At 54.1% G+C, this 24,030-nt stretch overlaps 1 protein-coding gene across 1 annotated transcript in view; it reads right to left on the minus strand.

The window, feature by feature from the left end:
- Window positions 1-24,030, minus strand: part of LOC140399457 (structural maintenance of chromosomes protein 1A-like) — a 79,678-nt gene that overhangs the window by 48,384 nt on the left and 7,264 nt on the right. The window contains 13 exon segments of the mRNA XM_072489033.1: window positions 4,087-4,268; window positions 4,270-4,303; window positions 4,865-5,009; window positions 6,209-6,225; window positions 6,228-6,254; window positions 6,257-6,364; window positions 6,367-6,385; window positions 9,155-9,174; window positions 9,177-9,339; window positions 11,144-11,351; window positions 13,736-13,818; window positions 16,312-16,452; window positions 18,186-18,444. Coding sequence (XP_072345134.1) covers window positions 4,087-4,268; window positions 4,270-4,303; window positions 4,865-5,009; window positions 6,209-6,225; window positions 6,228-6,254; window positions 6,257-6,364; window positions 6,367-6,385; window positions 9,155-9,174; window positions 9,177-9,339; window positions 11,144-11,351; window positions 13,736-13,818; window positions 16,312-16,452; window positions 18,186-18,444 — 1,406 coding nt within the window.

The raw sequence follows: 24,030 nt of genomic DNA on the forward strand, positions 1-24,030 counted from the left end.
AGGCGAGGGGGGCCAGGGCGAGGGGGCCAGGGCAGGGGGGGCCAGGGCGAGGGGGGCCAGGGCGAGGGGGCCAGGGCGAGGGGGGGCCAGGGCGAGGGGGGCCAGGGCGAGGGGGGGCCAGGGCGAGGGGGGGCCAGGGCGAGGGGGGCCAGGGCGAGGGGGGCCAGCGAGGGGCCAGGGCAGGGCCAGGGCGAGGGGGGCCAGGGCGAGGGGGGGCCAGGGCGAGGGGGGCCAGGGCCGAGGGGGGCCAGGGCGAGGGGGGCCAGGGCGAGGGGGGGGGGCCAGGGCGAGGGGGGCCAGGGCGAGGGGGGCCAGGGCGAGGGGGGCCAGGGCGAGGGGGGCCAGGGCGAGGGGGGCCAGGGCGAGGGGGGGCCAGGGCGAGGGGGGCCAGGGCGAGGGGGGCCAGGGCGAGGGGGGCCAGGGCGAGGGGGGCCAGGGCGAGGGGGGCCAGGGCGAGGGGGCAGGGCGAGGGGGGCCAGGGCGAGGGGGGCCAGGGCGAGGGGGCCAGGGCGAGGGGGCCAGGGCGAGGGGGGCCAGGGCGAGGGGGGCCAGGGGGGCGAGGGGGGGGCCAGGGCGAGGGGGGCCAGGGGCGAGGGGGGGCCAGGGCGAGGGGGGCCAGGACGAGGGGGGCCAGGACGAGAGGGTGGAAGGGGCGAGGAGTGTAAGGGCAAGATGGAGTGTGAGGGGGGCCAGGGCGAGAGGGGGGGGGCAGGGCGAGAGGGGGGGGGGGGCCAGGGCGAGAGGGGGGGGGGGGCCAGGGCGAGAGGGGGGGGGGCCAGGGCGAGAGGGGGGGGGCCAGGGCGAGAGGGGGGGGGGGCAGGGCGAGAGGGGGGGGGGGGCCAGGGCGAGAGGGGGGGGGGGGGGCCAGGCGAGAGGGGGGGGCCAGGGCAAGAGGGGGGGGGCCAGGACGAGAGGGGGGGGCCAGGACGAGAGGGGGGGGGGCCAGGACGAGAGGGGGGTGGCCAGGACGAGAGGGGGGTGGCCCAGGGCGAGAGGGGGGTGGCCAGGCGAGAGGGGGGTGGCCAGGGCGAGAAGGGGGTGGCCAGGGCGAGAGGGGGGTGGCCAGGGCGAGAGGGGGGGGTGGCCAGGGCGAGAGGGGGGTGGCCAGGGCGAGAGGGGGGGGGGGGGGGGGCCAGGGCGAGAGGGGGGGGGGGGGGGCCAGGGCGAGAGGGGGGGGGGGGGGGCCAGGGCGAGGGGGGGGGGGGCCAGGGCGAGAGAGGGGGGGGGGGGGGGCCAGGGCGAGAGGGGGGGGGGGGCCAGGGCGAGAAGGGGGGGGCCAGGGCGAGAAGCGGGGGGCCAGGGCGAGAGGGGGGGGGGGCCAGGGCGAGAGCGGGGGGGCCAGGGCGAGAGGGGGGGGCCAGGGCGAGAGGGGGGGCCAGGGCGAGAGGGGGGGGCCAGGGCGAGAGGGGGGGGCCAGGGCGAGAGGGGGGGGCCAGGGCGAGAGGGGGGGGCCAGGGCGAGGGGGCCAGGGCGAGGGGGGCCAGGGCGAGGGGGGCCAGGGCGAGGGGGGCCAGGACGAGAGGGTGGAAGGCGAGGAGTGTAAGGGCAAGATGGAGTGTGAGGGGGGCCAGGGCGAGAGGGGGGGGGCCAGGGCGAGAGGGGGGGGGGCCAGGGCGAGAGGGGGGGGGCCAGGGCGAGAGGGGGGGGGGGGGCCAGGGCGGGAGAGGGGGGGGGCCAGGGCGAGAGGGGGGGGGGGGGCCAGGGCGAGAGGGGGGGGGGGGCCAGGGCGAGAGGGGGGGGGGGCCAGGGCGAGAGGGGGGGGGCAGGGCAGAGGGGGGGGGGCCAGGACAGAGAGGGGGGGGGCCAGGACGAGAGGGGGGGGGCAGGGCGAGAGGGGGGTGGCCAGGGCGAGAGGGGGTGGCCAGGGCGAGAGGGGGGGTGGCCAGGGCGAGAGGGGGGTGGCCAGGGCGAGAGGGGGGTGCCAGGGCGAGAGGGGGGTGCCAGGGCGAGAGGGGGGTGGCCAGGGCGAGAGGGGGGTGGCCAGGGCGAGAGGGGGGGTGGCCAGGCGGAGAGGGGGGGGGGGGCCAGGGCGAGAGGGAGGGGGGGGGGCCAGGGCGAGAGGGGGGGGGGGGGCCAGGGCGAGAGGGGGGGGGGGGCCAGGGCGAGAGGGGGGGGGGGGCCAGGGCGAGAGGGGGGGGGGGCAGGGCGAGAAGGGGGGGGCCAGGGCGAGAGGGGGGGGGGCCAGGGCGAGAGGGGGGGGGGGCCAGGGCGAGAGGGGGGGGCCAGGGCGAGAGGGGGGGCCAGGGCGAGAGGGGGGGCCAGGGCGAGAGGGGGGGCCAGGGCGAGAGGGGGGGCAGGGCGAGAGGGGGGGGCCAGGGGAGAGGGGGGGCCAGGGCGAGAGGGGGGGGCCAGGGCGAGAGGGGGGGGCAGGGGGGGGGGGCAGGGGCGAGGGGGGGGGGGGGCCAGGCGAGAGGGGGGGGGGGCCAGGGCGAGAGGGGGGGGGGCCAGGGGCGAGAGGGGGGGGGCCAGGGCGAGAGGGGGGGGCCAGGGCGAGAGGGGGGGGCCAGGCGAGAGGGGGGGGGGCAGGGCGAGAGGGGGGGGGGGCAGGGCGAGAGGGGGGGGGGGCCAGGGCGAGAGGGGGGAGGGGGCCAGGGCGAGAGGGGGGGGCCAGGGCGAGAGGGGGGGGCCAGGGCGAGAGGGGGGGGGGGGGCCAGGGCGAGAGGGGGGGGGGGGGGCCAGGGCGAGAGGGGGGGGGGGGGGCCAGGGCGAGAGGGGGGGGGGGGCCAGGGCGAGAGGGGGGGGGGGGCCAGGGCGAGAGGGGGGGGGGCCAGGGTGAGAGGGGGGGGGCCAGGGCGAGAGGGGGGGGGCCAGGGCGAGAGGGGGGGCCAGGGCGATAGGGGGGGGCCAGGGCGATAGGGGGGCCAGGGCGGGATGGAGGGGGAGGGACAGGGCGAGATATATGGAGAGCGCGTTGCCAGGGCGAGATGGTGGTTGTGGTGGTGGGGAAGAAGAAAGAGGTGGTGGAGAAAGAGGGAGAAAGAAAGAAAGAGAGGGGGAGAAAGAAAAAGAGGGGGGAGAAAGAAAGTGGGGGATAAAGAAAGAGGGAAGGGAAAGAAAGAAGAGAGGGGGGAGAGAAGAAAGAGGGAAGAAGAGAGGGGGGGAAGAGAGAGAGAGGGGGAGAAAGAGTGGGAGGAGAAGAAGAAGGGGGAGAAAGAAAGAGAGAGGGGGAGAAGAGAGAGAAGGGGAGAAAGAGAGAGGGGGAGAAAGAGAGAGGGGGAGAAAGAGAGAGGTGAGAAGAGAGAGAGAGTGAGAAAGAGAGAGAGGGTGAGAAAGAGAGAGTGGGTGAGAAAGAGAGAGTGGGTGAGAAAGAGAGAGTGGGTGAGAAAGAGAGAGTGGTGAGAAAGAGAGAGTGGGTGAGAAAGAAGAGTGGGTGAGAAGAGAGAGTGGGTGAGAAAGAGAGAGTGGGTGAGAAAGAGAGAGAGAGGGTAGAGAAGAGGGAGAGAAGAGAGAGAGGGGGAGAAGAGAGAGAGAGAGGGAAAGAGAGAGAGGGGAGAAAGAGAGAGGGGGAGAAGAAGAGTGAGGGGAGAAAGAGAGAGGGGGAGAAAGAGAGAGAGGGGAGAAGAGAGGAGGGGAGAAAGAGAGAGAGGGGAGAAGAGAGAGAAGAGAGAGGGGAGAAAGAGAGGAGGGGGAGAAGAGAGAGAGGGGAGAAGAGAGAGAGGGGGAGGAAGAGAGAGGGGGGAGAAAGAGAGAGGAGGAAGAAATGAGAGAGAGAGGAGAGAGAGAGAGAAGAGTGTAGAGAAGAGTGAGAAGGAGAGTTGAGAGAGGGAGGAGAAGAGAGATTGTGAGGGGGAGATTTTGTGATTGGGTTTAGAGGGGGAGAAGTTGAGGGGGGAGAATTGTGATGGGGAGAGGGGAGAAAGAGAGGGGGGGTGAAAGAGTGTTTTTTTTTTGTGTTTTTTGGTAGGTTAGATTGTTAAAGTGTTTTGGAGGGGGTTTATTGAAAGATAGGGGGTTTGGAGAAAGAGAGGGTTGTTGAGAAAGTTTGAGAAGAGAGGGGGAGAAGAAAGAGAGGGGGAGATGAAAGTGGGTGATGAGAGGCAGTGGATAGAAGAATTGTTGAGGAGAGAGTTGAGGAGAGAAACTGACCTGGCTGGATTGAGAAGAGCTGAGGGGGTGGTGGGAAAGGAGCAGGGGTGGAAAGTAAGCAGTGATGAGTTGCAGTGAATGACTGATGTTGAGTGAGAGATGGTGTGTTGGTCTGATCCAGGTCGCTCTGCGAGTACTTTAACCTCATCTGGAGCCCATGGGCCTGCGATTGAACTGCCGCAGTTCAGCTTCCTCCGTTTAATCTTCATTTGTTCCTGTGGGAAGAATAAACGGACGCAGAGCCCAAGAGTCAGACAAAAGATCACGAGCATCGGGGGGGCCATTTGGCCCTCAAGTCGTGTTTCCACCATTTGACACGATCATGCGTGATTGATCTGGGCTCAGCCTCACTTTCCTGTCCACCCCCGAAGTCGATCAGAAACCTGCCCCGCCCCCACCACAGTTCTAGATTCCACCCACGGGAGAGGAAGGGGGAATCCTCTCAACATCCAACCTGTCAAACCCTCCCCACATGTTTCAATAAGTTCACCTCTAAACTCCAATGGATACAGGACCCCCGACATGCTCAACCCATCCTCATCAAACAAACTCCCCTTCGTCTCAGGAATGGGCCCGGTGAAACCTCTCTGATCGGCCTCCGATGAGAGCAATCCCCTCCTCAAGTGAGGACACCAGAACCTGTACGCAGTACTTCAGGTGCGGAAACGCAAACCCCACACATCGTGTAATCCTGCACCATCAGAAATTCCAACTTGCCGTTGCAACGCCGAACAAAGCGCAGTGGCGCGGAGCAGTGAAGCCCTGCCCTCCTCACCCTTCAGCTCCTCGGTCAGCTTCTCCTTCTTGCTCTTCAGCTTCTCGACAGCCTTCTCGTCCCAGCGCCGCGCCTTGGCCTTCAGGTCGCTGGCTCCCCCCGATATCACGCCGGATTTCTGAAACAGGGTCCCGTCCAAAGCAACGGTCTGTGGAAAGGAGATGTGGGGACGGATGGACAGGGGAGGGGGATATCAAACGTCAGTATATGATGGAGGAATAATACAGAAACTGGTCTTTTACCTCCAGCAAGTTTATTCTGCATACAGCCCAGCAGAGAGAGACACACTCCTTTCTGGTTTCCTTCCACAACAACTGTTCAGTTATGTCCATTTATTTTGGAGGTCGTACCAGCATTTGTTGCCATCCCCAATTGACCCTTGAGGTGGTGGGCGAGGCACCATCTTGAACCCTAAATTCCCCAGGTGGTGTAGGTACACCCACAGTGCTGTAGGAAGGGAGTTCCAGGATTCTAACCCAGCGACAGTGAAGGAATGGCCAAAATATTTCCAAGTCGGGATGGTATGTGTGTGGGGCGGCGACATGCAGCAAGCACATGACCGTGCTAATGGCTGTACGCGAGCTTCTGTGAGGATATTGAAACTGGGGTGGAGGAGGGGATTTGTAGTGCTATGCCTGCAGTCAGGCTTTGTGCCTGACCCAGTTGGAGTGAGCAGGGAACAACCAACATCAGGGGCGAAATTCTCCTACCCGCCCCGCCACATTTCTGCGCCGACCGGCCCGGCGGGAGTCTCCGTAACACCGGCCGGTCAATGGGGTTTCCCATTGTGGGGCACCCCACGCCGTCGGGAAACCCCCGAGCGCCGGCAGAACGATAGACTCCGCCGGCGGAGAATGACGCCCAGGTTTGCGTGGAGCAATGCAAAATTGAACGGAATATTTGTCATGCAGCCCTCTCTTTCTGCTCTAAACGGCAAGTTTACATTCGCAGGAATCCCTGCTGCAAGCAGAAGGAGAGGTTGGTGCAGACTGCCCTTGGACGTGAATAATGGTCACACCTGTGCCCACAAAGACCGGGTTCTACCCTTGGTCTGTCGAAAGTTCACCGTTCCTCAGCCAGAGGCTGCAGCCCTAACAAAAAAAAAAATTAGACCATAAAAATCCTTTCCAGCTCAGTGGACGGGAGTGCAGGTAAAAGTGCAGAGAATAAAGCAATCAGTCGGGGTTCCGCTTGCAATCGTGTTCTTGTAAAGCAAAGTTGACAGAACTAAGCTGGGCAAATGGAGTAAAAGGGATGTGACCGGCTGTGATCTTCAACGTGAATCCGGAGAGGGAAACACGGGTGTGGGGGTCATCCCTCGTTGAGGATATCCTCTCCCAGACGCACCTTGTGCCTCTGTGGCCTCCGAAGGCGATCCGCCTGGCGTCCTCACGTTGTCGCACACCAGTGCGTTCCCGCATGCGTACTGCAGCGCCTTCTTGATGTCGCGGCGGTCATAACGGATGACGTCGATTATCAGCTTGGCTCCCCTCAGCTCTCGAGCTTCTCATCGGTGGGCTTAACCTGAAAACGCACAACAGCCAAAATCACCAGTACTGTACCCAGTGTTATACAGTGACAGACCCGTCCCCACCAGTACTGTACCCCAGTGTTATACAGTGACAGACCCGTCCCCACCAGTACTGTACCCCAGTGTTATACAGTGACAGACCTGTCCCACAGTACTGTACCCCAGTGTTATACAGTGACAGACCGTCCCCACCAGTACTGTACCCAGTGTTATACAGTGACAGACCGTCCCACCAGTACTGTACCCCAGTGTTATACAGTGACAGACCCCGTCCCCACCAGTACTGTACCCCAGTGTTATACAGTGACAGACCCGTCCCCACCCAGTACTGTACCCCAGTGTTATACAGTGACAGACCCGTCCCCACCAGTACTGTACCCCAGTGTTATACAGTGACAGACCCGCCCCACAGTACTGTACCCCAGTGTTATACAGTGACAGACCCGCCCCCCACCAGGACTGTACCCCAGTGTTATACAGTGACAGACCCCGTCCCACCAGTACTGTACCCCAGTGTTAACAGTGACAGACCCGTCCCCACCAATACTGTACCCAGTGTTATACAGTGACAGACCCGTCCCCACCAATACTGTACCCCAGTGTTATACAGTGACAGACCCGTCCCCACCAGGACTGTACCCCAGTGTTATACAGTGACAGACCTGTCCCACCAGTACTGTATCCAGTATTATACAGTAACTGACCTATCCCCACCAGTACTGCACCCCAGTGCTATACAGTGACAGACCCGTCCCCAGCAGTACTGTACCCCAGTGTTATACAGTGACAGACCCGTCCCACCAGTACTGTACCCAGTGTTATACAGTCACAGACCCGTCCCCACCAGTACTGTACCCCAGTGTTATAGTGAGAAATCAGACCCCACCAGTACTGTATCCCAGTATTATACAGTAACTGACCTATCCCCACCAGTACTGCACCCCAGTGTTATACAGTGACAGACCCGTCCCCACCAGTACTGTACCCAGTGTTATAGTGACAGACCCGTCCCCACCAGTACTGTACCCCAGTGTTATAGTGACAAATCAGTCCCCACCAGTACTGTATCCCAGTATTATACAGTAACTGACCTATCCCCACCAGTACTGTACCCCAGTATTATACAGTGACAGACCAGTCCCCACCAGTACTGTACCCCAGTGTTATACAGTCACAGACCCATCCCCACCAGTACTGTACCCCAGTGTTATACGGTGACAGGCTGCTCCACCTGCATACATTGCTAAGAACATAAGAACATTAAAACATAGGAGCAGGAGTAGGCCATCTGGCCCCTCGAGCCTGCTCCGCCATTCAATGAGATCATGGCTGATCTTTTGTGACTCAGCTCCACTTTCCGGCCCGAACATCATAACCCTTAATCCCTTTATTCTTCAAAAAACTATCTATCTTTATCTTAAAAACATTTAATGAAGGAGCCTCAACTGCTTCACTGGGCAAGGAATTCCATAGATTCACAACTCTTTGGGTGAAGAAGTTCCTCCTAAACTCAGTCCTAAATCTACATCCCCTTATTTTGAGGCTATGCCCCTAGTTCTGCTTTCACCCGCAAGTGGAAACAACCTGTCCGCATCTATCCTATCTATCCCCTTCATAATTTTATACGTTTCTATAAGATTCCCCCGCATCTTTCTAAATTTCAACGAGTACAGTCCCAGTCTACTCAACCGCTCCTCGTAATCCAACCCTTCAGCTCTGGGATTAACCTAGTGAATCTCCTCTGCACCCCTCCAGCACAGTACGTCCTTTCTCAAGTAAGGAGACCAAAAATGAACACAATACTCCAGGTGTGGCCTCACTAACACTTTATACAATTGCAGCATAACCTCCCTAGTCTTAAACTCCATCCCTCTAGCAATGAAGGACAAAATTCCATTCGCCTTCTTAATCACCTGTTGCACCTGTAAACCGACTTTTTGCGACTCATGCACTAGCACACCCAGGTCTCTCTGCACAGCAGCATGTTTTAATATTTTATCATTTAAATAATAATCACTTTTGCTATTATTCCTACCAAAATGGATAACCTCACATTTGTCAACATTGTATTCCCTCTGCCAGACCCTAGCCCATTCACTTAGCTATCCAATTCCCTCTGCAGACATCCGGTATCCTCTGCACTTTTAGCTTTACTACTCATCTTAGTGTCGTCTGCAAACTTGGACACCGTGCACTTGGTCCCCAACTCCAAATCATCTATGTAAATTGCGAACAATTGCGGGCCCAACACTGAACCCTGAGGGACACCACTACTGATTGCCAACCATAGAAACACCCATTAATCCCACTCTTTGCTTTCTATTAATTAACAAATCCTCTATCCATGCTACTGAGACCCGACCTCACCAGTACTGTACCCAATGTTATACAGTGACAGACCCGTCCACCAATACTGCACCCCAGTGTTATAGTGACAGACCCGTCCCCACCAGTACTGTACCCCAGTGTTTATACAGTGACAGACCTGTTCCCACCAGTACTGTACCCCAGTGTTATACAGTGACATACCGTCAACACCAGTATTGTAGCCCAGTGTTATTGTGGTAGACCCATCCCCACTAGTACTGTACCCCAGTGTTGTTACAGGGACGAGTGTGTGCGCGTGTATGCGGGAAAAGAGCGGGGACCTGGGCAGATGGGTGCACTTGAGTGGTGTCTGACTGACATGCACCCACACACTCTCTCTCGCACGCATGGAACCACACACACACACTCCCCTGCCACCATATTCTCAGGCTAACCTCCAGATAGTCAAGAGGCAGAAGGTCTCGGGGTCTCCTCGCTGTTCCTTGATGTACTGGATGCAGTCCCTGCCAGTCTTCTCCGTGTCGACGATAATAGCGTCCATGTTCTTCCCCAGCACCTTGGTGACAGCGATCTGGTACTTCTTCTGCGTAGGCTGGCACAGGTCAATCAGACGTCCGTACTGTGGGAGGGAGGGAGACTATTAAGGACAAGAGCTGCATTTATATAACACCATTTGCGACATTGAAATTTAGGGGAGATGGTGCTGTAGTGGTTACATCGCTGGCAAGTAATCCAGAGGCCCTAATGCTCTTTGGCGGTGGGGAGGTGGGCAGGGTTTGAATCCTCGCACCGCATCCAGTTGAATTCAAATTCAGTCAATGAAATGTGAATTGTGAAGCTCATCCAGTCACGGTGACCGTGAAATGACGGTCGTGAGAAAAAAACCCGTCTGGTTCACAAACGTCTCCCTTAAGAGAAGGGAAATCAGGCAACAAATGTTCCCCCCCATATCTAAAAGGAAGAAGAAGAAACCAAAGTGTCTTATTAACAAAGGATACGCAATGAACGGCACAGCAGGTCCGCTTGAACGCACAGGAGGAGACACAACCGTAGGTTGTATTGGTCTACTGACTCCCAAGATGCACTTGTCTTTTGTGGCCTTGTGGGGTCAGTGGGCCATATGAATCTAGGTTGTCCTAGGCTGCACGCCCCCCCCCCCCCCCCAATTGTTCTGGTAAATCTTTACTTCCTTTTTGGTCGACCTTCAGCCCCACGCTCCTGACCTTTGGGAGCCCGGTGCAAGGGGGGGGGGTGCGCTGAGGACCTCATCATGGCCCTGGTTAATCTCACCATTAATAGGTCCAGGCAACAGGCAGTGGGGAAGAGGGGGTATCCATCCCGACTGCCTGTTTCCCTTCCACAGCTGTGTCCGCTGCGCCGCATGTCCTTGGAAAGAGAGCATGCAGTGCTGGCTGACACCATCAAGATCTTCCGCGCCCAATGGGCGCTACGGGATTATGTGATCTACCTCTTTAATCGTGTTTTGAACTGATGGACGGTCTCCTCTACCATCGGGGAAACCAAACGCAGGACAGGTGACCATTTTGTGGAACACCTTGGTCCAATCCATAAGCACCTCCCCCCCCCCCCCCCCCCCCCCCCCCCACCCACCCTCCGCGACCTTCATGTTACGTTGTCATTTTAATGGCTCCGCAAGGCTTCAAAGGACGAGTGCATCTTGATTGGGAGCCTGTGGACCGATGCGATCTACGGCCAAATCTGATCCTTGAATGAGGGAGGGCAGGGGGAGGCTATCGGACCCGCTGTGCCATTCAGGTAGATCACAGCCGATCTCTACGCCATTATTCTGTGCCTTGCTCAGGCCGACATGCCCATCCTTGGCCTGTTGCAATGCTCCGGTGGAACCCAATGCGAGCTTGAGCACAGTGTCTTCCGATTAGGCACGTTACAGCCCTCGGGGATCAACATTGTGTTTCATAACTTTGGACCATGGCCGTCCCCCTCCCTTTCCCTTAACTTGCCGGATTTTTCCGGCATTCCCAGGTTGTTCCAGATAACCGGAATCTGTGGTATTACGCTCATTTAAGCTGCTTTCAATGCCGGTTTCAAACCGACTCAACAATTTGTTGTAGCACTTCTGCTCTGACTGGACTGGGCGACACGGAGGCAACACTCGAGGGCTCATCTCGTCATCTGAATTGGAAAAAAAAACCCCGGAGGTTTTGAAGAGGTGTGGGGTGATGCTGCACCGGGAGGGGCCGGCATGGGCAGGATGGGCAGAGCTGCCTCCTTCAGCACCGTTTGATTCTGGGGCACGGGGCGGTCTCGTGAATTTCCGACAAGAGCCCTCCCCACTTCGGCATATCATGCAGCCAGAGTCTCTCTCTCTCTAACCCTCACTGACAGCTCTTGCCTGCACCCAGTGTCCCGCCGGCAACAGACAAGACAGACATGCTACGTACCACAGAGCCCGGGTACAGCCGCTTGATACTCTCCATGATCTCTGCCTTGCGCTGCTGACGGCTGCTCTCCTGCCGGTCAATGCGAGCGTCGCCCAGCTGCTCCATGACCTGGTTCAGCTCCATGTTGATCTCGTCAATCCGCCGCTTGGCAGCCTCCACCTCGTCGGTCAGCTTGGTCTCCTGAGCCTGCTGCTCGTCCAGCGACTGCCTGCAGCGGGAGGAGGATCAATATCAGCGTATGCGGCCTTCCTCCCCGCATTCACCCTTTCCTTTTTTTTGCCATTACATTTTTAATCCATGGATGTTTATGGACATGTTTCTTTAAGGCAGCCTGCATCTTTAATTGAAGCAGAAGGAAGCAGTGGCCTGTGCCTTTAATTGAAGCAGAAGGAAGCAGTGGCCTGTGCCTTTAATTGAAGCAGAAGGAAGCAGTGGCCTGTGCCTTTAATTGAAGCAGAAGGAAGCAGTGGCCTGTGCCTTTAATTGAAGCAGATGGAAGCAGTGGCTTTAATTCAAGCAGAGGATTTCAGCAGCAGGAGCAATCACTCTGCTAGTCTGTGCTGGTTCAAACTGGAGCTGCAGACTGACTGGCACAAATGACAGAGATGGGCTGGGTCTTGGTTTGAGTGATTTGGTTGGTGGCCAATGAATTGGCCCAAAGGGCTGTGCTCTGCCCCGTAACAGGTGGTGATTGGATCTTATTCCACTGAAATGGTTCAGAGGCCTAAGGAGCTTTCAGTTTTGATTCTGGCAGCGCAAAGGCAGGAGCCGGTTACAATCCCCTGCAGAAAGCTGTAGATAACCCTCTCCAAAAAGAACTAGCTAAAGGTCAGAAAAGGCTGGTGTGAACCAACCAACTCTCCCTCAGAGAAGGCCGAGGCTTGGAAATAAACCCCAAGCTGAAAGCAAAGTTTGAGGTGAAGCAAAGGGGCCTCTCCTGGGAAAGCTACGAGTAATAAGTTTCTAAACAACAAAGATTATAACAGGCTGTAAACCAAGGACTTTAATCCGCAAGCTTGCTGTGAAGAAAGTGTACAAAAGAACCACCATCCGAAGCAGAGACTTACCTTCTCACTTTCATCTTTATTATTTTTCATCTCTTGTCTTCCCTCTGTTTTTGTCTGTCTTCATAGAATCGTAGAATTTACAGTGCAGGAGGCCATTCGGTCCAACACCTCTAAGCTAGCCCTTGGAAAGAGCACCCTACTTAAGCCCACACCGCCACCCTCTCCCTGTAACCCAGTTACTCCACCTGGGCAAGTAACTGGTGGAAATTACTTAAGGGCAATTTAGCACGGCCAATCCACCTACCCTGCACATCTTTGGACTGTGGGGGGTAAACCAGAGCACCCGGAGGGAACCCACGCAGACACGGGGAGAAAGTGCAAACTCCACACAGACAGTCACCCGAGGCTGGAATTGAACCCAGGACCCTGGAGCTGTGAGGCAGCAGTGCTAACCACTGTGCCGCCCTGGGAGGGTAGTTATGGCCACAATTAGGTCAGCCACCACCTTACTGGCCGGCAGAGCCAACTTAAGCCTCCTGCTACCAATTAAGCCACTAATGTCTGAACCAAGTACCCACACCAGACTGGGCAAATTATTCCAACAACCCATCACACTGGAGTTAGGGGATTTTCCCAGTCTCATCCTTGAATGAGGGAGGGCAGGGGCAGGAGGAGGCCATCGGACCCGCTGTGCCATTCATAGAATTTACAGTGCAGGAGGCCATTCGGCCCATCGAGTCTGCACCGGCTCTTGGAAAGAGCACCCTACCCAAAGTCCACACCTCCACCCTATCCCCATAACCCCACCCAACACTAAGGGCAATTTTAGACACTAAGGGCAATTTAGCATGGCCAATTCACCTAACCTGCACATCTTTGGACTGTGGGAGGAAACCGGATCACCCGGAGGAAACCCACGCACACACGGGGAGAACGTGCAGACTCCGCACAGACAGTGACCCAAGCCGGGAATCAAACCTGGGACCCTGGAGCTGTGAAGCAATTGTGCTAGCCACAATGCTACCGTGCTACCATTCAGGTAGATCACAGCCGATCTTAACGTCATTACTCGGTGCCTTGTTCAGGCGTTCTTGCACATCCTTGGCCTGTTGCAATGCTCCAGTGGAGCCCGATGCGAGCTTGATGAGGAGCGTTGTGTCTTCCGATTAGGCATGTTACAGCCCTCGGGGATCAACATTGTGTTTGACAATATCTCGTGTGTGGGTAGAGGGTGGGGCAGTTAAAGTGGGTAGTATATATTAGCTTGTACTTACTCCATATTTCATGATAATTCTTGGTATACATAAACAGTAATTGTGTTTAAATTTATAAACCTGGTGACTGTAATTATTGGACAGCCAAGGTTTCAGGTATTTTTATAAGAATCATGGGTTAATTCACTTGTGTTGTGACTCCGGGACGAGTGGGACTGGAATTGACCGCGCCCGAAGAAGCAATATGCTACATTTTCCTCTCTCATGCACACGGTGTTTGAAGCGACAGGCACGCACACCCCCACACATCCAGGCACTGCCTGCTCTCACACATGGATGATTCTTTCTTTCATTATTTAGCGCGCACTCACTTGCTGGTGTTGATGTAATCTTCCAGCTTTTCAATTCTCTTCTGGTTCTCTTCGATCTCTCGGAGCTTCTGTTTGATTTTCGCCTGCAGAATGTGAGAGAACGCTGCTAAATTCCATCATTAACTCAAACACAGGAACAATGAGGCAGAAAAGACCAAGGCACCCAGGGATTGTATTGTAACATTTGCCACTTCTATGGCTCATCTAAAACCATCACAAGGCGCTTGACGGGTGAAATGATCAAATGCGATTTGACCTCCGGGGGTTAAGAGGGACAGGCGACGGAAAGCTTGGTCAAAGAGGTCGGTTTGAAGAGGGGAAGAGGGCACGCAGGGGCGCAAGAGAGAAAAATACAGTGCGAGGAGATAGAGGGATTATGGGAAGAAATTCCAGAGTTTAGGAGCCAGGCTAGAAGCACCACCACCAACGCTGGGGCAACGAAAATCGGGGATGTGTAAAGAGGCAAAAATTGGAGGAATGCAGAAATCGAGTCAGTCTTGCAGGGATTCCAGACATGGAGGGGCAAGGTTAGGGGTGGATCTGGAAAAAAGGTTGAGTCTTTTTTTTTTAAAATAGAGATGTATCCAGACTGGGAACCGACGTAGATCAGTGAGTATCAGCCTGGTATTCGGTGATGCAGTGATAATCGGGATGTTGACTAATCAATGTTGTTTTGGACTCCTTACGGGAACACCGGGTTCGGGGGACTGTTTAACTCAAGTTGGCTGGACAGATGGTTTGTGACGCAGAGCAAGGATAACAGCGCGGGTTCAATTCCCGGTACCGGCTGAGATTATTCATGAAGGCCCTGCCTTCTCAGCCTTGCCCCTCACGCGAGGTGTGGTGACCCTCAAGTTAAATCACCACCAGTCAGCTCTCCCCCTCAAAGGGGAAAGCAGCCTATGGTCATCTGGGACGATGGCGACTTTACTATTTAAGGGTGTAAATGCATTGGGAGGCAGCTCAGAAGATATTTTACTGGATTGATACCTGGAATGAGCAGGTTGTTTTATCAGGGAAGGCAGGACAGACATTTTGTTTTTTTAAGAGTTAGAATCCCTGCAGTGGATTTGGCCCAGCGAGTCTGCACTGAGCCTCCGAAAGAGCCCCCCCCCCAATCCGAGTGGTCTCCTATTTCATTTGGCTGCATTCTCAGTCCACTCATCTTCAACTGGCCTGGACGCGAGGAAAACCCAGCGGTGGAGAGTTTTGAAAACCATGTGTCCAAAGTCTAATTTCTCCCTTCACGTACGCAGCACAGTCAGGTCTCAGGTTTTTCAGACAGCGAATCCCTAATCTGAACACTGCAGCAGAGAGACAGACACATCGCCAAATTTTGAAGGCTGTATACGAGGGTTTGGGGGGGTGGGGATAGGTGCTTGCCAGCATTCAAATGGCATGCGGAGATGCGATTTTCCCAGTGAGGAGATTAGCAGGCATCTAGGCAGACTCAGGTGCAGAAACAGCCTACCTTGACTACAGTGATCAGTGGAGGTATACACGTGCTAATTTCTAGAGTCAAAGAGGGGGGGGAAAGAGTAATATGGCATAATTGCCAGCACCCTCAGAAGCAGAGGGGCCACTTTTAGATCTAACGGCCTGGGAGGCCACTTTTAGATCGATGATGAACCTGGGAGGCCACTTTTCGATCTAAGAACCTGGGAGTCTACACCCAGGAGGCAAGTTTTACATCTAGCTCCCGCAGAAATCTTCGTAGAGGCAGTTTAAATATTTTTGCTGAATCAGGAAAAGACATTTGCCAGACTTGATTATCAGCCCAGCCTTGGGTGGTAACCATGAACTGGATGTTGTTTGGAGATAGGACAAGTCTTCAGGAGATCAGGGAGTGTAGATTGGACCAAGGGGTACGCGCCGCATGCACGCACACGGACTCTGTCACTGGCAGACAGAAGCAGCATGTCCACACATTGCACCTTTTCCAACTAAACAAAAGCTCGGGGGTGGGGAGTTGGGGCTGGGGGAACCATTCCCTGGTTCATGCCCCATGGACATGCCTTTACCAATCAGAGCCAGCATACCCTGGTTTGAATCTGAACAAATGTTGGGCAGTTAACTGTTCGCTGCCACATTTCATTCACAGCAAGCACCTCTACCAACCAGAGTCCACTCGCTAACCAAGTAGTACTCTTCCCATGCAGTACAAATTATTGTTCCCTCAGCTGTTGGTTTATCCTGCGTGGCTGTCCTGATGAGTGCAAGACAGAAAGCTTCGACATATCTCTTCTTCCCAGCAATCGGCAAGTTCTGCACCTTCAAAACAAGTATTTGGATAGTGGAATTGCTAACTAATCCCCATGAACCCAGTGTAGTGTTCCAGCAGATTTGCTGCCATGCATTGCTTGTTTGTGACCTGTGGGATCCCTTTACGACTGTTGTGTGGCCAAATAAACATGGGTGTTATGGTAACATTGGCCCTTTTGACCAGCACTGCATGGTGCGGTATGGACTTCCGCGCTGCCGCAAAAGAAAAACGCCGTTATCAATGTGCACGAGTTATGGGTTTTGGCCCCTCCCGACCCCGGTTTCGAAGCTGCGACGCCGGATTAGGAACTCACCTCCGTCTCCACTTTCTTCCTCTCCTCCAAGTCCAGCCGGTCCTGGTCAGCCTTCTGGTCCCGGTTGAATTTCTCCAGCTCCTGAGCCAGGGTGGCAGCTCGTTTGCTGGCCTCTTCTTTCAGCCGGTGATATTTCTTCACCTAGTTTGGGTGGAGGGGGGAAAAGAGAGACGAAAAGAAAGGCAAGATGTCATGGAGATGGGGAGACAATTGAGACCGCTGACTCTTTGCTACCAAAAGACCTCTTGGGGAATACAGACGGTATCAGTCAGCCATTTCCTATCACCTACTAGTCGAAAAAGAAACAATTGTTCTCTAGCTGACCCCAACAGACAGCAATTAGACCTGACCCATGAAAGTGTCACTTGGAACCCCTCCTGTCTTGTGGCGTCTATAGGTTATGCGTATATAGGTTGCTTCAGACTGCACTCCCTTTTCAGTTATTTAGAAAAATCTTCTGTGGCAGTTTTGTTTGCGCTTTAGCCCCATGCTCCTGATCGGGTAGAGAGGGGAATATCAGGAGGAGACTGCCCCTTGCGAACCTACTCCTTAGCCAGGCCAAACTCGCCATCAGCAGGTCCAGGCAACAGGCGACCGAGGGGACTTCCTGCCCATACTTATGCCCCTCTATCACGGCTACAGCTGGAGAGGGAGCAAGCGGTGCCCACCATCGAGTCCTTCCGTGCCAGGTGCGCACCGTGGGGAACTCGGGTGCCTTATGGACCTCCCCTTAATCACATTTTAGTTTGATGTTTTAAGTTTCATTTGTGATTTGTTATTGTTGAAGGCAGTACCCCTTTTAAGGGGGCTGCCCTTTTTACTTTGTATGTCACAGGAGGCACACAAGAACAGACAATTTATTTTTGCTCGAGGGGGTTCAAATGCAAAAGGGGACGCAACGATGCGTTAGTTGTACGCAGCCTAGGTCAGAGGATGGTGCAGAATATTAACTTTGGGGCACCGTATTTCAGCCAGGATAGATCCACGGAGGGGGGAGCAGTTCAGATTCTCCAGAATTATACCAGCGCCCTGGCTATTACTGACTCTGGACCAACATCGCTAAAAACAGATAATTTGCTTATTTCCCTCACATTTATTGCAGTTTGCGAGATTGCATCCGGTGTACAAATTGACGATCTGCATTACAACACTGACTTCAGACTGGGCAAATTATTCCAACAACCCATCACACTGGAGTTAGGGGATTTTCACAGTCTCATCCTTGAATGAGGGAGGGCAGGGGCAGGAGGCAGCCATTCATAGAATTTACAGTGCAGGAGGCCATTCGGCCCATCGAGTCTGCACCGGCTCTTGGAAAGAGCACCCTCCCCAAAGTCCACACCTCCACCCTATCCCCATAACCCCACTCAACACTAAGGGCAATTTTGGACATTTAAGGGCAATTTATCATGGCCAATCCACCTAACCTGCACATCTTTGTACTGTGGGAGGAAACCGGAGCACCCGGAGGAAACCCACGCGCACACGGGGAGAATGTGCAGACTCCGCACAGACAGTGACCCAAGCCGGAATCAAAACTAGGACCCTGGAGCTGTGGAGCAATTGTGCTGTCCACAATGCTACCGTGCTGCCTGTGATAAAAGTGCTTCTGGGACAAACGGAAGTCATAAAAGTTGCTTCGCAACTGTACCTAACCTTAGTGTCTAACCTGGGAGTACCGATACTGACACTGGGTGTCCGCGATGCAAAGTTTATTGCTGCAGTCTAATTCTTGGAAATTGGACTTCCTGACGTCAGTGAAAGTGTAATCCCCTTTTGACTGGCAAATGCTTGGAAGTTGCTTAAGTGGTCTTGGAAATTGGGATCAATGCAGATCACCACCATCCCACAATTCCTCCCCTGCTCGACCTTACCTGGTTCTCCTCGAGCTGCAGATCCCGACCTTGACTCTGGCTCTCCTCCTCCATGCGCTCCTCGAACTCCTGCCGGGCTTTCTCCACTGACAGCATCTCCTGCTCCAGCTCGTCCATGTCCCCCTTGCGCTTCTTGTACTGCTTCTGAGCGTTCTGCAGCGACTTCTTGGCGGATTCCAGCTTCTTGATTTTGTGCGACGTGTTTTCCTTGGCCTTGATGTACTGTGGCCGTTTCTGGTTTAATTCTGCGTCCTTCTCCCTGAAAGCAGAAAGGTATCCAAGTGTCAGCCAGTCATATCGTGTTTACAAATGGCCCCCCACAAAGTGGCTCATCTTCCATTCGTTTACCAATATAGGAAGAGGTCCTGCAAATTAGTCATTCCAGAGGTCAGCAGGAGTGCAATTGCTTTTCTTTATTCTGCCAGGTCCCTGAAAATTGCTTAAGACATGTGACGTGGTCTGTCAAATTGGGGATTCCCAAGGTCAGCGAGAGTGCAACTGCCTCTCTTTACACTGGCAGATGCCCAGACATTTCTCCCCAAGAAGGAAATGCCTGCATCTAATTTGCCAGCTTGGAACAATGCAAATTCATATCCCTGCACCAGGCCTGGCACCACATACCAAGCCCAGGTAAATGCTGCCAGGCTGTTCGACCACACAAGGCATCACAACCAGGGCTAATTGGTCTTCAGACATTCATAATTTTGCACTTCCCGTAGGAAAGTAGGAATCCTGGCTGATCCCACGAGAAGGAGCAATTGCAGTTTCCCTTCGTTCACTCAGCACAGGCCAGGAGGGGAACTCGAGACCTGGGAACTCCCTTGTCACCTCGGTACGAGTCGAGGCGGATCAGTTGCCCCGATAGCCATCGTCACTTACAATGAACTGACCCAATTTGGCCTCAGCCCTGGTTCAGCGAGGGTTCAGGGGGAGGAGGCTGACAATCCCAGTGCAGTATTGTGGGAGTGCTAACCAACATCATTAACCAAAATAAGTTGATTATCCGGTTATTAAAGCACAAATCATCTGCCTGGGTCATTCTCAGTGCTGCTGAGTGGGATCCTACTGTGCTCTCATTGGCTACCATGTTTCCGACATTACAGCAGTAGGGCTTCAAGGGAAGGTGCCAATCTTTCACTCCTAAAGCGCCGCGAGGAGCGGCGCTGCGAATTGGGACTTCCCACGGTCACACAGTGCAATTGCTTCTCTTTAGGTTGGCGGAACAATTGGAAATTGCTTCGCGTCATCGTGAGGTCACGAAAGACGCTACAGAACTGCAAAGTTCTCTCCTCTCTCTGCAAGCCATTAACACCCAAAGCGAGCAGAAAGATCGAGAGACTCGCAGGCTGGAAAGATGGTGCAGGCGGGAAGGCTTTAGATTCCTGGGACAGGCTCAGGGGGAGGTGACATCTGTACGAGCCGGACTGGTTGCGGGTTGCACTGGAACAGAGCTGGGACTTGGGGGGGGGGGGGGGGGGGGGGGGGGGGGGAGAGACCAAGAGGAATACCTGGATGCACATAATACCGAGAGGGACAGAAAGCACTCGTGTTGAGAATAGCAAGTTAAGTCAGAGTAAGAGAAAAAGTAATGACGTCTAAATGAGAATTACTGCGAATGCACCGAGTACGGGAAATAAGACTGGGGAGTTACAGGTGCAGATTACATTGTGGAAATATGACGTTGTGGCAATAACAGAAACCTGGCTCAAGGAAGGGCAAGACTGGATGTTAAATATTCCTGGGTACAAGGTGTTCAGAAAAGATAGTAAAGGGGGAGGGTTGACGGTATCGGTTAGGGAGAGCATTGTAGTACTGGAGAAAGCGGATGTCCCAGAGGGTCCAATGACAGAATCTATTTGGCTCGAGCGAAGGAACAAAAAGAGTGCTCTGACATCGCTCAGTGTAGTCCATAGATCGCCAACTGGTGGAAAGGATGAGGAATAAATCTGTAGGAAAATTATAGAGAAGTGCAAACATTATAGAGTAGCTTTAATGGGGGATTTTTATGACCCAAATGTGGACTGGGAAAGGAGGAGAGGGGGTAAAAGTTCTGAAATGGCATTCAGGAAAATTTTCTACAGCAGTTAAGTATCCAGTCCAATAAAAAAAAGGATGGACTGTTGGCCCTGGTTCTTGGAAAGAAGGTGGGCCCAGTAGATCAAGTGTCAGTGGGGGGAACATTTAAGAAACAGTGAGCAAAGAACAAAGAAATGTACAGCACAGGAACAGGCCCTTCGGCCCTCCAAGCCCATGCTGACCAACTAAACTACATTGACATAGAATCATAGAATTTGCAGTGTAGAAGGATGTCATTCAGCCCATCGAGTCTGCACCTGCACCCTACCCAAGCCCACACCTCCACCCTATCCCCGTAACCCCACCCAACCTTTTTGGACAATTTATCATGGCCGATCCACCTGACCTGCACATCTTTGGACTGTGAGAGGAAACCGGAGCACCCGGAGGAAACCCACGCAGAAAAGGGGAGAACGTGCAGACTCCGCACAAGACAGTGACCCAAGCCGGAATCGAACTTGGGAGCCGGGAGCTGTGAAGCAACTGTGCTGCCGTATCATAAGGTTTAGGATGATGATAGGAAAAGGACAACGGGCAAGCCAGAGTAAGAATAATTAACTGGGGGAAGTGCAGACTTCAACGGAGCAAGAACGGAGCTGGACCAGATAGACTGGAACGAAAGGCTGGCAGGGAAAAACTGGAGCTGAACAGCAGGCTACGTTCAGAACAGAAATGGTCCGGACACAGCCAATGTAGATTACTTCAAAATGAAACGGCAAGGGAAACAAATCCAGAGCTCCCTGGATGAAAAAGAGGCAGAAATTAAGATAAGGGAGGAAAGATGTGCTTATGACAGGTAGAAAATAACAGTTAAAATAACAGAGGAATACAGAAGGTTCAGAGGGGAGGTGAAAAAGCACATTGGAAAAGTCAATATGAAGGGGAATCCCAAAGTCTTCTAGAGGCAGGTAAATGGTAAAGAGTGGTAAGAGGAAGAGTGGGGCAGATTCGGGATCTAAAAGGGGATTTACACGTGGAGACGGGGGGCACGGTTGAGGTATTGAATGAATACTTTGCAACAGTCTTTACCAGGGAAGGAGATGCTACCCAGGACGACTGGTGACAAGACGAGGTAACTCTCTCTGACACGGGGGAAGTGTTCAAGAGACTGGTCAAGAGTTGACAAGGCAGTTGGATAAGATGCATCCAAGTATACTGAAGGAAGTGAGAATAGAAATGACAGGGACACTGGCCATAACCGCCTAGTCCCCTCCAGAGGACTGGAGAATTGCAAATGTTATACCATTGTTCAAAAAAAAAGAAAAGAGGTTTTGTGGGCAAGCTTCTGGAAACAATTATTCAGGATAGTCACATGAAAAACTCAGGTCGATTAAGAATGAAATGAAAATGAAATGAAAATCGCTTATTGTCACAAGTAGGCTTCAAATGAAGTTACTGTGAAAAGCCCCTAGTCACCACATTCCGGCGCCTGTTCGGGAGGCTGGTACGGGAATTGAACCATGCTGCTGGCCTGCCTTGGTCTGCTTTAAAAGCCAGCGATTTAGCCCAGTGTGCTAAACCAGCCCCTTAAGAAGAGCCAGCACGGATTTCTAAAGTGAAAACAGTGTTTAACTAACGTTTTTTAAGGAGGTAACAGACTGGATCAATGAAGGTAATGCTGTTGATGCGGTGTGTATGGACTTTCAGAAGGCATTGGATACAGTAACACACAACAGACTTGTGAGGGAATGGCAACATGGATACAGAATTAGCCGATTAATAGGTAGAAAACATTAATGGACAATGGCTATTTTGGGGGCTGGAGGGAGGATTGCAGTGGTATTCCCCAGGGGGTCAGTATTGGGACCCTTACTTTTCCTGATAAACATGGATACAGAATTAGCCGATTAATAGGTAGAAAACATTAATGGTCAATGGCTATTTTGGTGGGCTGGAGGAAGGATTGCAGTGGTATTCCCCAGGGGGTCAGTATTGGGACCCTTGCTTTTCCTGATATAAACTAATGAGCTAGATTTTGGCGTGCAGGGAACAATTTCAAAGTTTTCAGACAACACAAAACTTGGGACAGTGTAGAACTTGAAAAGGACATGGAGAAGTTGGTGGAGTGGGCAGATAGGTGGCAGATGAAGTTCAATGCAGAGAAGTGTGAAGTGACGCTTTGGCAGGAAGAACACAGAAACACAACACAAGGGGTACATGCCTTAAAGGGTTCAGGAGCAGGGAGACCTGGGTGTATATGTGCACAGATCACTGAGGTGGAAGGACGGGTGGAGAGAGCAGACAATAAAGCAAATAGCATTCTGGGCTTTATTAGCACAGAGTGGAAGAGCGAAGAGGTTATGCTGAACTTATACAAGACAGTAGTTAGACCTTAGCTGGAATATTGTGTACAGTTCTGGGCGCCACACTATAGGAAGGATGTGAACACATTGGAGGGAGTGAGGAAGATATTTACAAGACTGGTTCCAGGGATGAGAAACTTCAGTGACGAGGACAGATTGGAGAGGTTGGGACTGTTCGCTTGGAGAACAGGAGGCTAAGAGGAGATCTGATGTTCCAACCCATGAGAGTAAACGGCGAGAAAATGTTCCCGCCCGAAAATGATCGAGAACAAGAGGGGACACAGAATTAGTGAATTGCAAACTAGGCAAATGCGACGCGAGACAAAACTTCTTCGCCCAGCATGTGGTCTGGAGTTCACTGTCTGGAAGTGTGGAGGTGGAGGCAGGTTCAATTGAGACATTCAAGGCATTAGGATATTATTTGATTAGAAGCAATGGGTATGGGGAGTAAGCAGCGAATGGCACTAAGCCACGGTGTTTGTTTGGGCAGCAGGTTGTTATGGGCCAGGGTTTAGAGAACCACAAAGTGTATCATGGAGTTCACGTGACCCACAACTTTTAATAGATTGTGGTATGGGGAGCACACGGCCCACACTACAGGTGTGGTACAGCAGAAATGGAAAAGTATTGTTTAAAGCAAAAATGTTTAGTCTATGAACTCAAGTTAACCTTTTTAAAACAAACAGTGAACATCTTAGCAACCATTAATTCAAATACAACCCCCAAAGAATACAACACGAAGTAATGCGTACGCTGTCCTTTTAACATCCAGAAGACTTACAAAAAAACATAACCTTTAACAGAAGCACATCAGGTTAAAGTCACTACTCAGAACATTTATAATTCTGAATTCACCAAATGATCAAGAGACAGTCTTTTCATGGCAGAGAGAACAGCAGTACAGCTGCTTTGTCTGGCTTCAGCTCCAACACTGAAAACAAAACCAAAAAGACACAGACACACCCAAGCTTTTCTCAAAATGAAACTAAAAAGCAGAGCCAGAGCTCAGCTCCACCCACACTCCTGACATGAGCAGCCAAACATTTCTTAAAGCGACATTCTCATGACAAGGTGCAGACACGATGGCCGGGATTCTCCAACCCCCTGCCGGGTTGGAGAATCCCGGCCATCGTGTCTGCCCCCCCACCCCCGGCAATTCTCTGGGTCCCGAGGGGCTGTCCATTTTTGGCCAGTCCCGCCGGTGTAAATTACTCATGTCACGCATGGCGGGACCTGGAAGGTGAGTATGCGGGGGCAGTCTTCAAGGAGAGGGGGGGGCGCCACGGTAGCCTGGCCCGCGGTCAGGGCCCACCGATCGGTGGGCGGGCTTGTTCCGTGGAGGCACTTCTTTCTTCCGGGCCCCTGTAGGGCTCCGCCACATTGCTCGGGGGCCGGCACAGAGAAGAGAACCCCCGTGCATGCGCTGAAATATGCCGGCCGGTCTGCGCATGCGCGGAATCACGCCG

The sequence above is a fragment of the Scyliorhinus torazame genome, chromosome 22 (genome assembly GCF_047496885.1).
Source record: "Scyliorhinus torazame isolate Kashiwa2021f chromosome 22, sScyTor2.1, whole genome shotgun sequence".
NCBI classification, from domain to species: domain Eukaryota; kingdom Metazoa; phylum Chordata; class Chondrichthyes; order Carcharhiniformes; family Scyliorhinidae; genus Scyliorhinus; species Scyliorhinus torazame.